Source organism: Vanellus vanellus (genome assembly GCF_965231255.1).
Source record: "Vanellus vanellus genome assembly, contig: HAP1_SCAFFOLD_2292, whole genome shotgun sequence".
Classification (NCBI taxonomy): Eukaryota; Metazoa; Chordata; class Aves; order Charadriiformes; family Charadriidae; genus Vanellus; species Vanellus vanellus.
This window is the reverse complement of record NW_028127728.1, coordinates 1,224-13,312: the sequence shown is the minus strand read 5'-3', so window position 1 is coordinate 13,312 and position 12,089 is coordinate 1,224. Positions and strand designations below refer to the sequence as shown.

The 12,089-nt window shown below is 64.0% G+C and overlaps 1 protein-coding gene across 1 annotated transcript; it reads left to right on the top strand.

Annotated features, from left to right (window-relative positions):
* Nucleotides 1-1,439: 1,439 nt before the first annotated feature.
* On the top strand, nt 1,440-11,614 carry LOC309685065 (spectrin beta chain, non-erythrocytic 4-like; the record flags this gene model as incomplete). Its single annotated transcript, XM_082500872.1, has 17 exons — nt 1,440-1,621; nt 1,757-1,908; nt 3,874-4,047; nt 4,127-4,218; nt 4,322-4,402; nt 4,517-4,632; nt 4,910-5,022; nt 6,428-6,615; nt 6,700-6,817; nt 6,912-7,070; nt 7,267-7,569; nt 7,653-7,803; nt 7,935-8,805; nt 8,915-9,052; nt 10,191-10,962; nt 11,084-11,286; nt 11,524-11,614. Coding segments are annotated over exons 1-17 (3,855 nt in total), but the record flags the coding sequence as incomplete, so codon positions are not given.
* Between the last annotated feature and the right edge of the window lie 475 nt (nt 11,615-12,089).

The following is a 12,089-nucleotide window of genomic DNA, read 5'->3' as shown; positions in this document are numbered from 1 at the left end:
CATCATCATCATTATCATCATCATTATCGCCCCCCCCCCATCATCATCATCATCATCATCATCATTATCATCCGCGAAAAGGTACCGGGAGGGCCCCGGGGAGGGGGGGGGGGAGGGGGATGGGGGGGGGAGGAGGTCTTTTTTGGGGGGGGGGGGTCGTCCGGTGTTGTCCCGGGCGGGAGGGGGGGGGGGTCCTTCAAGGTGACCGACCGCCGGGAGGGGCCCGATCCTGCTGCGAGGGGGGGGGGGGATGGGGTTGTTTTGGGGGGCTCGGGGGGGGGGCTGGGGGGGTTATGGGGGGGCCGGAGGGGGTTATGGGGGGGCTATGAGGGTTATGGGGGGGCTATGGGGTGTTTGGGGGATTATGGGGGGGCTATGGGGGGGTCTGGGGGGGTTATAGGGGGCTATGAGGGTTATGGGGGGGCTATGGGGGGGTCTGGGGGGGCTATGGGGGGCTATGGGGGGGTCTGGGGCATTATGGGGGGGCTATGGGGGATTATGGGGGTGGTTTGGGGGGCTCGGGGGGGGCTGCAGTGGGGGCTATGGGGGGGTTATGGGGGGGGCTATGGGCGTTATGAGGGGGCTATGGGGGGCCGGGGGGGGTTATGGGGAGGCTATGAGGGTTATGGGGGGTCTGGGGGGGTTATGGGGGGGTTATGGGGGGCTGTATGGGGTGCTATGGGGGGGATGGGGGGCTGCAGGGGGGTTGGGGGGGTGTAGGGGGTGTTTGGGGGGGGATGGGGGGGTTATAGGGGGGTTTGGGGGGGGCTGGGGGTCTTTTGGGGTGCTCGGGGGGGTGCAGTGGGGGCTGGGGGGATTATGGGGAGTTATGGGGGGGCCTATGGGGTGCTATGGGGGGGCTGCGGGGGGCCGGGGGGTGCAGGGGGCTATGGGGGCTTATGGGGGGGGTTGGGGGGGGCTGGGGGTCTTTTGGAGTGCTCGGGGGGGGCTGCAGTGGGGTGCAGGGGGGGCTGTGGGGTTTTGGGGAGGCTATGGGGGGGCTGGGGGTCTTTTGGGGTGCTGGGGGGGCCTATGGGGGTGCAGGGGGGGCTGTGGGGTGTTGGGGGGTCTATGGGGGGGCTGTGGGGGGCCGTGGGGCGCTGGGGGATCACAGGGGCTTCTGGGGGGGGGTTATGGGGTGCTGGGGGGGCTGTGGGGTTCTGGGGGGGCTGTGGGGTCCTGGGGGGGATTATGGGGGGCTGGAGGGGTTATGGGGTGTTGGGGGGGGATTATGGGGGGGCTCTGGGGGGCTGTGGGGTGTTGGAGGGATTATGGGGGGGGCTGGAGGGGGTTATGGGGTGTTGGGGGGTCTATGGGGGGGCTGTGGGGTGGAGGGGGGGGCTATGGGGATGTGGGGGGGCTATGGGGTGTTGGTGTCCCCCCCCCTCCATGGGGACCTCCAGAGCGTCTCCCAGAGAAGGTTCCCCCTCACCCACACGTTTGTGTGTGTGTGTGTGTGTGTGTGTCCCCCGTGTCCCCCCCAGCCCCATGGCGGCCGAGGTGGCCCCCATGGAGCAGCAGAACAACAACGGGCCCTGGGAGGGCCCCGACCCCCGCGCGTGGGACGACACCGTGGCCACCGCCAAACTCTTCGAGTGTTCCCGCATCAAAGCCTTGGCCGGTACCTCCAGCCCCACCTCCAACCCCACGGCTGCCCCAGGGCAAAGCCCGGACACGCCTGGGGGGGGTGTCCCCGTCCCCCCCCCCAGGGTTGAGCCCCGGCCTTCTCCACTCACCCCCCCTCTCCCCCCGGTAGATGAGAGGGACGCGGTGCAGAAGAAGACCTTCACCAAATGGGTGAACTCCCACCTGGCGCGCGTCTCCTGCCGCATCGGGGACCTCTACGCCGACCTCCGCGACGGCTACGTCCTCACCAGGCTGCTGGAGGTGCTCTCCGGGGAGCAGCTGGTGAGAGCCGGCACCTCCCCGCCACCATCTCCCCCACCCATAACCCATCTACCACCAGTTCAGGTTGAGTTGAGGCCTCCACATCACCATCTCCACCATCTACAGCCCATCTACCACCAGTTCAGGTTGAGTTGGGGCCTCCACATCACCATCTCCACCATCTACAGCCCATCTACCACCAGTTTGGGTTGAGTTGGGGCCTTCACATCACCATCTCCACCATCTACAGCCCATCTACCACCAGTTCAGGTTGAGTTGGGGCCTCCACATCACCATCTCCACCATCTACAGCCCATCTACCACCAGTTTGGGTTGAGTTGGGGCCTCCCCATCACCATCTCCCCCATCCACGGCCCATCTACCACCAGTTCAGGTTGAGTTGAGGCCTCCACATCACCATCTCCCCATCCACAGCCCATCTACCACCAGTTTGGGTTGAGTTGGGGCCTCCCCATCACCATCTCCCCCATCCACAGCCCATCTACCACCAGTTTGGGTTGAGTTGAGGCCTCCCCGTCACCATCTCCACCACCACGTGCCATCTACCACCAGTTCAGGTTGAGTTGGGGCCTCCCTGTCACCATCTCCACCATCCACGGCCCATCTACCACCAGTTTGGGTTGAGTTGAGGCCTCCACATCACCATCTCCACCATCTCCAGCCCATCTACCACCAGTTTGGGTTGAGTTGAGGCCTCCATGCCACCATCTCCCCATCCACGGCCCATCTACCACCAGTTTGGGTTGAGTTGAGGCCTCCATGCCACCATCTCCCCATCCACGGCCCATCTACCACCAGTTTGGGTTGAGTTGAGGCCTCCCCGTCACCATCTCCACCACCACGGCCCATCTACCACCAGTTTGGGTTGAACTGGGGCCTCCATGCCACCATCTCCCCATCCACGGCCCATCTACCACCAGTTCGGGTTGAGTTGAGGCCTCCATGCCACCATCTCCCCATCCACGGCCCATCTACCACCAGTTCGGGTTGAGTTGAGGCCTCCCCGTCACCATCTCCACCATCTACAGCCCATCTACCACCAGTTCAGGTTGAGTTGAGGCCTCCACATCACCATCTCCACCATCCACGGCCCATCTACCACCAGTTTGGGTTGAGTTGGGGCCTCCACATCACCATCTCCACCATCCACGGCCCATCTACCACCAGTTTGGGTTGAGTTGAGGCCTCCACGTCACCATCTCCCCATCCACGGCCCATCTACCACCAGTTTGGGTTGAGTTGAGGCCTCCCCATCACCATCTCCACCATCTACAGCCCATCTACCACCAGTTCAGGTTGAGTTGGGGCCTCCCCATCACCATCTCCACCATCCACGGCACATCTACCACCAGTTCGGGTTGAGTTGAGGCCTCCATGCCACCATCTCCCCATCCACGGCACATCTACCACCAGTTCAGGTTGAGTTGAGGCCTCCACATCACCATCTCCACCATCTACAGCCCATCTACCACCAGTTCAGGTTGAGTTGAGGCCTCCACATCACCATCTCCACCATCTACAGCCCATCTACCACCAGTTCAGGTTGAGTTGGGGCCTCCATGCCACCATCTCCACCACCACGTGCCATCTACCACCAGTTTGGGTTGAGTTGAGGCCTCCCCGTCACCATCTCCCCATCCACAGCCCATTTACCACCAGTTTGGGTTGAGTTGGGGCCTCCACGTCACCATCTCCACCATCTACAGCCCATCTACCACCAGTTTGGGTTGAGTTGAGGCCTCCCCACCACCACCACCACCCACGTCCCACCCACCACCACAGTGGGATGAACTGGGACCATCCCATCACCACCCCCACCCCCCAGGTCCCACCTACCGCCCCACCGCCACCACCCCACCACACAAAGGCTGCTGGTAGGTCCCCCTCCACCTCCGGGGTGTCAACTGGGTGGGAGGACCTTCTCGGAGGCGTGGGGGGGGTGACGGGTGGCACTGTCCCCACCAGCCCAAACCGACGCGGGGTCGGATGCGCATCCACTCCCTGGAGAACGTGGACAAAGCGTTGCAGTTCCTCAAGGAGCAACGGGTCCACCTGGAGAACGTGGGCTCCCACGACATCGTGGACGGCAACCACCGCCTCACCCTCGGCCTCATCTGGACCATCATCCTCCGCTTCCAGGTAGCCGGGTCGGGGTTGTCCCCACCCCCGGGGGACGCCGTCCCCACGTCGGGCGTCAACGTCTCTCGGCTTTCCCCAGATCCAGGTGATCAAAATCAAGACCGAAGACAACCGGGAGACGCGCTCGGCCAAGGACGCTCTCCTGCTCTGGTGCCAGATGAAGACGGCGGGGTGAGCCGGGGCGACCTCACGCCGTCCCGGATGTGGGATGGACCCCCCATCCGTGGACGAGGGATGGACCCGTCACCGTGTGACCCCCAACTTTTCTCCCCAGCTACCCCGAGGTGAACATCCAGAACTTCACCACCAGTTGGCGGGATGGGTTGGCCTTCAACGCCCTCATCCACAAGCACAGGTCCGCCAGGGGGTGGGGTGGGGTGGGGGGAGAAGACGAGGGGGCAACCCAGACGTCTGGGTTCCTTCCGTGGGGTGGGGTGGGGGGCTCGAGGCGGCCGTGTCCCGCTTGTAGGCCGGATCTCATCGACTTCCACAAGCTGACCAAGTCCAACGCGACCTACAACCTCCAACAAGCCTTCAACACGGCCGAGCAGCAGTTGGGGCTCAGCAAACTGCTGGACCCTGAGGGTAGGGATGGGGCGGGAGGGGACGGGATGGGTGGGGGTCCGTCCGTCCGTCCACCCGGAGTGGGGGTGGGGTGTCTCCACCCAACCGGTTAATGGCTCCCATCTTCGTTTTCCACCTCAAAGGACTTTGGGGGGTGTCTCAACGTTGAGGGGGAGCAAACTGGGGTTGGGGATGGGCTTTGCTGGCCCAAGGGGGGGGGGTGGTGGTCACGGGGGGGGGGGAACGGGACTGCGGGGAACCGGGTGGGCCCCGGGACCGATGTGTCACCGCCCACCAGACGTCAACATGGAGGACCCCGACGAGAAGTCCATCATCACCTACGTGGTGTCCTTCTACCACTACTTCTCCAAGATGAAGGCGTTGGCCGTGGAGGGGAAGCGCATCGGGAAGGTGAGTTTCGGCCCACACCCTGCGGCTCCGTGGGGCGCCCCATCCTTCACTCCATGGGGTGTCCCGTCCTTCACTCCATGGGTTGTCCAATCCTTAATTCCATGGGGTTCCCCATCCTTTGCTCCACGAGATGTCCCATCTTTTGGTCCATGGGTTGTCCCATCCTTCGCTCCATGACATGTCCCATCCTTTGCTCCATGGGTTGTCCCATCCTTTGCTCCATGGGTTGTCCCATCCTTCACTCCATGACATGTCCCATCCTTCCCTCCATGGGTTGTCCCATCCTTTCCTCCATGGGTTGTCCCATCCTTTGCTCCATGAGATGTCCCATCCTTAATTCCATGGGGTTCCCCATCCTTTGGTCCACAGGATGTCCCATCCCTGCCTCCATAGGGTGCTCCATCATTTGCTCCATGGGATGTCCCATCCTTCACTCCATGACATGTCCCATCCTTCCCTCCATGGGTTGTCCCATCCTTTCCTCCATGGGTTGTCCCATCCTTTGCTCCATGAGATGTCCCATCCTTAATTCCATGGGGTTCCCCATCCTTTGGTCCACAGGATGTCCCATCCCTGCCTCCATAGGGTGCTCCATCCTTTGCTCCACGGGATGTCCCATCCTTCGCTCCATGGGTTGTCCCATCCTTCCCTCCATGGGTTGTCCCATCCTTTCCTCCATGACATGTCCCATCCTTTGCTCCATGACATGTCCCATCCTTTGCTCCATGAGATGTCCCATCCTTCACTCCATGGATTGTCTCATCTTTTGGTCCATGGGTTGTCCCATCCTTTCCTCCATGACATGTCCCATCCTTTGCTCCATGACATGTCCCATCCTTTGCTCCATGAGATGTCCCATCCTTCACTCCATGGATTGTCTCATCTTTTGGTCCATGGGTTGTCCCATCCTTTCCTCCATGACATGTCCCATCCTTTGTTCCATGGGTTGTCCCAACCTTTGCTCCATGGGATGTCCCATCCTTCCCTCCATGACATGTCCCATCCTTTCCTCCATGGGATGTCCCATCCTTCCCTCCATGAGATGTCCCATCCTTCCCTCCATGGCTTGTCCCATCCTTCCCTCCATGGGTTGTCCCATCCTTCCCTCCATGAGATGTCCCATCCTTCACTCCATGGGTTGTCCCATCCTTCCCTCCATGGGTTGTCCCATCCTTCCCTCCATGGGTTGTCCCATCCTTCACTCCATGACACGTCCCATCCTTTGCTCCCTGGGATGTCCCATCCCTCACTACGCTGACCACCAGCAGGGACAGAGGGCCGTGCTGCTCCCCGGAGACACCGGGCCGAGGCGGTCGCACCTCCAACCGCGCGTGGTCGCCCGAGAGCGACCTCCCGCCGCGGGACTCAGCCGTCCCACCCCACCCCACCCCTTCTCCCCGCCCAGGTTCTGGACCAGGCCATGGAGATCGAGGCCATCATCCGGCGGTACGAGGCGCTGGCGGCCGAGCTGCTGGCCTGGATCCAGCACACCGTGGCCATCATGGGCAACCAGAAGTTCGCCAACTCCCTGGCGGGGGTGCAGCAGCAGCTCCAGGCCTTCACCGCCTTCTGCACCTTGGAGAAACCCGTCAAGTGAGCGCCTCCCGGCACCGGCGGGTGCCAACCACGACGGCGCCGCGACGGTATCTTGACCCCGCTGCCGCTCGCCCTTCGCAGGTTCCAAGAGAAGGGCAACCTGGAGGTCCTTCTCTTCACCATCCAGAGCAAGCTACGGGCCACCAACCGCAAGCTCTACGTGCCCAGCGAGGGCAAGAGCATCTCCGACGTCAACAAGGTGCTGGTGGGAGGGGGGTGACCCCTTCGTCCTCGGGGGAGCCCCGAGAGGGGCCGAGGACCCCCTCGGTGAACTTCGCCTCCCGCCCTTCAAGGCGTGGACCTGCTTGGAGAAGGCGGAGCACGAGCGGGAGGTGGCGTTGCGCGAGGAGCTGATCCGGCAGGAGAAGTTGGAGCTGTTGGCCCAACGTTTCGACCACAAGGCCGTCATGAGGGAGACGTGGCTGAACGAGAACCAACGCTTGGTCTCGCAGGTGGGGTGGGGTGGGGTGGGGTGGGGTGGGACTCAAGCGGGGACCCCCAGCCTTGGGGGCGGCACGTTCGGGGACCTCTCCGTGGCTTGGCTCGGGTTGAGGACATCGACCTTTGGGTGGGGGGATCTCCTGGCTTGCCTCCCTCGTTGGCCGGGGAGGCTTCCACCCTCCCCGACGGCGTCTCCCCCCACGTCAGGACAACTTCGGCTACGACCTGCCGGCGGTGGAGGCCGCCATGAAGAAGCACGAGGCCATCGAGGCCGACATCTCCTCCTACCAAGAGCGCATCCAGGTGGTGGTGGAGCTGGCCCTGGAGATGGAGTCCGAGGGCTACTACGACACCAAGCGCATCAGCGCCCAGAAGGACAACATCCTTCGGCAGTGGGGGCTCTTGACCGAACTGGTCCGCGCCCGCCGTGCCCGTCTCGAGCAGAACCTGGCCCTCCAGAAGATCTTCCAGGAGATGGTCTACATGATCGACTGGATGGAGGAGATGCAGGTAGAGCCGGGGGCGCGGCGGGTACCGCCTCTCCCCGCGGAGGACCCCTCGGGAAGGTGCGGAGCCCCGTCTGCCTTCCGCAGGCGCTGCTGGTCTCCAAGGATTTGGGGAAACACCTCCTGGAGGTTGAGGACCTGCTGCAGAAGCACGGGCTGCTGGAGGCCGACATCTCCGCCCAAACCGAGCGGGTGCGGGCGCTCAACGCCGCCGCGCTCAAGTTCTCCGAGCTGGAGGGTAACGGGGGGCACCACCGGGGACGGCCGCCGGGAGGAGGAGCGGGAGATGTTTGGCCTGGGGAGGGGTCAAGCGAGGTCCTCAGGGTGCTGGAGACCACCTCCGCTAAGATTCGCTTCTCTTGGCCCAAGGCTACCAACCCTGCGACCCCCAGATCATCTGCAACCGGGTCAACCACGTCCAGACGTGCCTGGAGGAACTGGGGGAACTGGCGAGCAAGAGGCGCAAGGAGCTGGAGGACTCCCGCCAGCTGTGGGCCTTCTTCCAGGAGGTGGAGGAGGCCGAGGCCTGGATCCGCGAGAAGGAGCAGATCCTGGCGGCCAAGACGTGCGGCCGGGACCTGAGCAGCGTCTTGACCTTGACCGCCAAACACAAGAGCATGTTGGGCGAACTGGGCAGCCGCCGGGCGCTCTTGCACCAGACCATGAAGAGGGGGGAGCAGATCTTGGCCAAGAAACGCTTCGGCCCCGGCGGGATCCAGGAGAAGATGCGGGAGGTCCGCCTCCGCTGGAAGAAGCTGGAGGAGGTGACGGGGTTACACCAACAGCGCTTGCAGGAGGCCCTCAACTTCTTCCAGTTCAGCGCCGAGACGGACGACCTGGTGGCCTGGTTGCAGGACACCTACCGCATCGTCTCCAGCGACGACTTCGGCCACGACGACTATTCCACCCAAACTCTTCTACGGAAGCACCGGGCGGTGGTGGAAGAGGTGGAGAAACACCGGACGGCCGTGTTGGCCCTCCGGAAGCAGTTGGCTCTTCTGGCGCCCGAACACCGACAAGGGGTGGACGTGCAGATCCGGGTGGTGGAGGTGGAGCAGCTCTACGGGGAGGTGGCTGAGGTGGCCGTGTTGCGGCAGCAGTGGTTGCAGGACGCTTTGGCCGTCTACCGGATGTTCAGCGAGGTGCACGCCTGCGAGGTGTGGGTGGACGAGAAGGAGCAGTGGTTGGAGAGGATGGAGGTGCCGGAGGAGCTGGACGAGGTGGAGGTGGTCCAGCATAGGTATGTGTGGGGCGGTTGGGAAGGGGGCTGGACCGCCCCCCCTCCCCCTTCCCCCCGGGAGAGGTCCCTGGTGGACCACCCCACCCAACCGCGCACGTCTCCTCCCCAGGTTCGAGAGTTTGGACCAGGAGATGAACAGCGTCATGGGACGGATCTTGGACGTCAACCAGGTGGTGCAGCAGTTGGTGGACGGAGGTCATCCCAGCTCGGAGGAGGTCCGCTCCTGCCAGGACCACCTCAACAGCAGGTATGGTTGGGGGAGGGGGGGGTGAGCCGTGGGGCCAAATCCATCCCGGGGGTCTGTGATGGCCGAGGTGGACCCCATCCTGCTTGGGGGGGGGGTTCCTTGGTGGGGCAATGAGCTGGGGGGCTCTTTGGAGACCCGTTCTGGGGGTCTGCAACGCTCCAGAAGGACCTCATCCTGCCCGGGGGCTCCTTGGGGAGGGGGCCCAGATGTGGGGCTGCTTGTAGGCCTCAACCCCGAGGTTCTCCTGGCCTGGTGGGACGTCCTCATGGGGCCAAGCTCTCCAGTGCCATGGGACAACCCTGTCCTGGGGGTCCACAACGCCCAAAATGGATCTCCTCATGCTTGGGGGCTCCTTGGGGAGGGGGCCAAGCTGTGGGGCTGCTTGTAGGCCTCAGGCCCATGGTTCTCAGCCTGGTGGGACATCTGTGGTTCTCCCAGCCTGGTGGGACGTCCTTATGGGGTCCGGCTCTCCAGCGCCATGGACCAAACCCGTTCTGGGGGTCCACAATGCTCAAGATGGACCTCATCCTGCCCGGGGGCTCCTTGGGGAGGGGGCCCAGATGTGGGGTTGCTTGTAGGCCCCAGCCCTGAGGTTCTCCCGGCCTGGTAGGACATCCTTATGGGGCCAAGCTCTCCAGTGCCATGGGACAACCCTGTCCTGGGGGTCCACAACGCCCAAGATGGATCTCCTCATGCTTGGGGGCTCCTTTGGTAGGGGGCCAAGCTGTGGGGCTGCTTGTAGGCCTCAGGCCCATGGTTCTCAGCCTGGTGGGACATCTGTGGTTCTCCCGGCCTGGTGGGACGTCCTCATGGGGTCCGGCTCTCCAGTGCCATGGGCCAAACCCGTTCTGGGGGTCCACAACGCTCCAGATGGACCTCATCCTGCTTGGGGGCTCCTTTGGTAGGGGGCCCAGATGTGGGGCTGCTTGTAGGCCTCATCCCTGAGGTTCTCCTGGCCTGGTGGGACATCTGTGGTTCTCCCGGCCTGGTGGGACGTCCTCATGGGGTCCGGCTCTCCAGCGCCACGGGCCAAGCCCATCCCAAGCACCGGTGACGCCCAAGTTGGACTTCCATCCTGGTGGCCGCCGTGGTCCAGGGCCTCATCGTGGTCTCCTCCCGCCTCCGTCCCCATCCCCAGGTGGAACCGGGTGGTGGAGCTGGTGGAGCGCAAGAAGGGCCAACTGGACGCCGTCCTGAAGATCCAGAACTACCTGCTGGAGTGCGGCGAGATGAAGGCGCAGGTGCGGGAGAAGCGCAAAGCCATCGAAGCCACCCAAGCGGGCGGCGGCGGCGGCGGCGGTGACCACCCGGGAGGAGTGTCGGCTTTGCAACGCCGCCTCTCCACCATGGAGGCGGCGTTGGTGGTCTTGGAACCGCGGTTGGTGGAACTCCAACGGGAAGGCGAAACTTTGGCCGCCTCCCATCCCGGGAGAGCCCCGGAGATCCTGCTGCCCTTGGAGCAGATCGGGGAGGAGTGGGAGGCCCTCAAGAGGACGTTGCGTGGTTGCGAGGACTCCTTGACCGTCGCCGGACGCTTGCAAGAGTTCATCCAAGATTTGGACAATTTTTTGGGTTGGTTGGTGAAGACTCAAGAGGCCGTGGCCTCCGAGGAGATGCCGGAGAACTTGAACCAAGCGGAGAGGTTGCTCGACCAACACGCGGCCCTCAAGGAGGAGATCAATGGCCACGAGGAGGACTACGTCAAGATCCAAGCGGCCAGCGACCTCCTGGGCCTGGAGGAGACGGAGGTGCCCCACCTCTCCGTGCGGCAGTGGCTGCAGAAGTTGGACGCGGGGTGGGGGAAGCTGCTGCAGAGCTGGGAGAGGCGGCGGGAGGCGCTGGCGCAATCTCACGTCTTCCACCTCTTCCTCCGAGACGTCCACCAGTGCCAAACTGGTCTCTACAAGCAGGTAGGAGATGATGGGATTGGGACGGGGTGAAGGTCTCCCCGTTAGACCTTCGGTGGTGGGGGTGGGTGGGGGTGGTGGGGAGGGGGGGGGGTTGAGGATTCCGCCCTTCCCGTCTCTTCAGGAGTCGGTCCTTCTCCGCCCCGACCTCCCCGACACGGTGGAAGGGGTCAACGCCGCCATCAAGAAACACAAAGACTTCACCGCCGCTATGGAGCTCAACCTCCAGAAGATCCGGTTGACCCTCCGGACCGGCGAAAGCCTCCGGCGTCAGGGCAACCTCTACGGCGAGCGGGTGGCCCGGGAGATGGAGGCTCTTTCCACCAAGTAGGTGGACACCGGGACCAACACCCCCCCCCCCTCCCCTCCTCCTCCAAGGGGGCCGGTGGTGTGGTGGGACCTCATCGTCGTCGTGCCTCAGTTTCCCCCTTTTGCCGCCGTTTGCTCGGCAGAGGGGGCGGCGGGAGGGGGTTAATTAGGGGGTTCGTTGGGGGGGGTTGGGGGGCGGCGCTGAGGTGGACCCACCCCCCACCCCCCAACCCCTCTCCCCCCCCCCCCCCCCAGGAGCCACCACAACCTCCAGCGGGCGCAGGAGTGGATGGAGCAGCTGAAGGACCATCTGGAGCTGCAGCGGTTCCTCCAGAGCTGCCGAGAGGTGGGACATGGGCCCCTCCCCCCCCCCCCAAACCCCCCCCCCCCCACCTGACATCCCCTCCCCCAAAAACCCCACCTGACATCCCCTCCCCCAACCCCCTGATGATTCCCCCCCCCAACTGACCCATGGAAGGGGGGTGGTGGTCTCCAGGTTTGGGTGGTGTTGGGGTCACCCCCATGGCGGTGTCACCATCCCGGGGGGGGTGTGGGGTGGCTTTGGGGGGGGACGGAGGGGGACAGAGGGGGTCATTGGGGACGGGGGGTCCTCCACCCCCCCCCTTCGTCCTTCCTCCTCCTCCCCAGAGATGGTCCTCAGCCTCTCTTCTGGGGTGGGACTTGGGGGGCTGGGGTGGGAGATGGGGGTCTGAGGCGGCACTTGTGGGGCTGAGGCGGCGCTTGTGGGTCTGAGTTTGGGGTCTGAGGTGGGAACTGGGGGGGGATCCGAGGTGGGATTTGGCGCTGTGTGGTGGCACTTG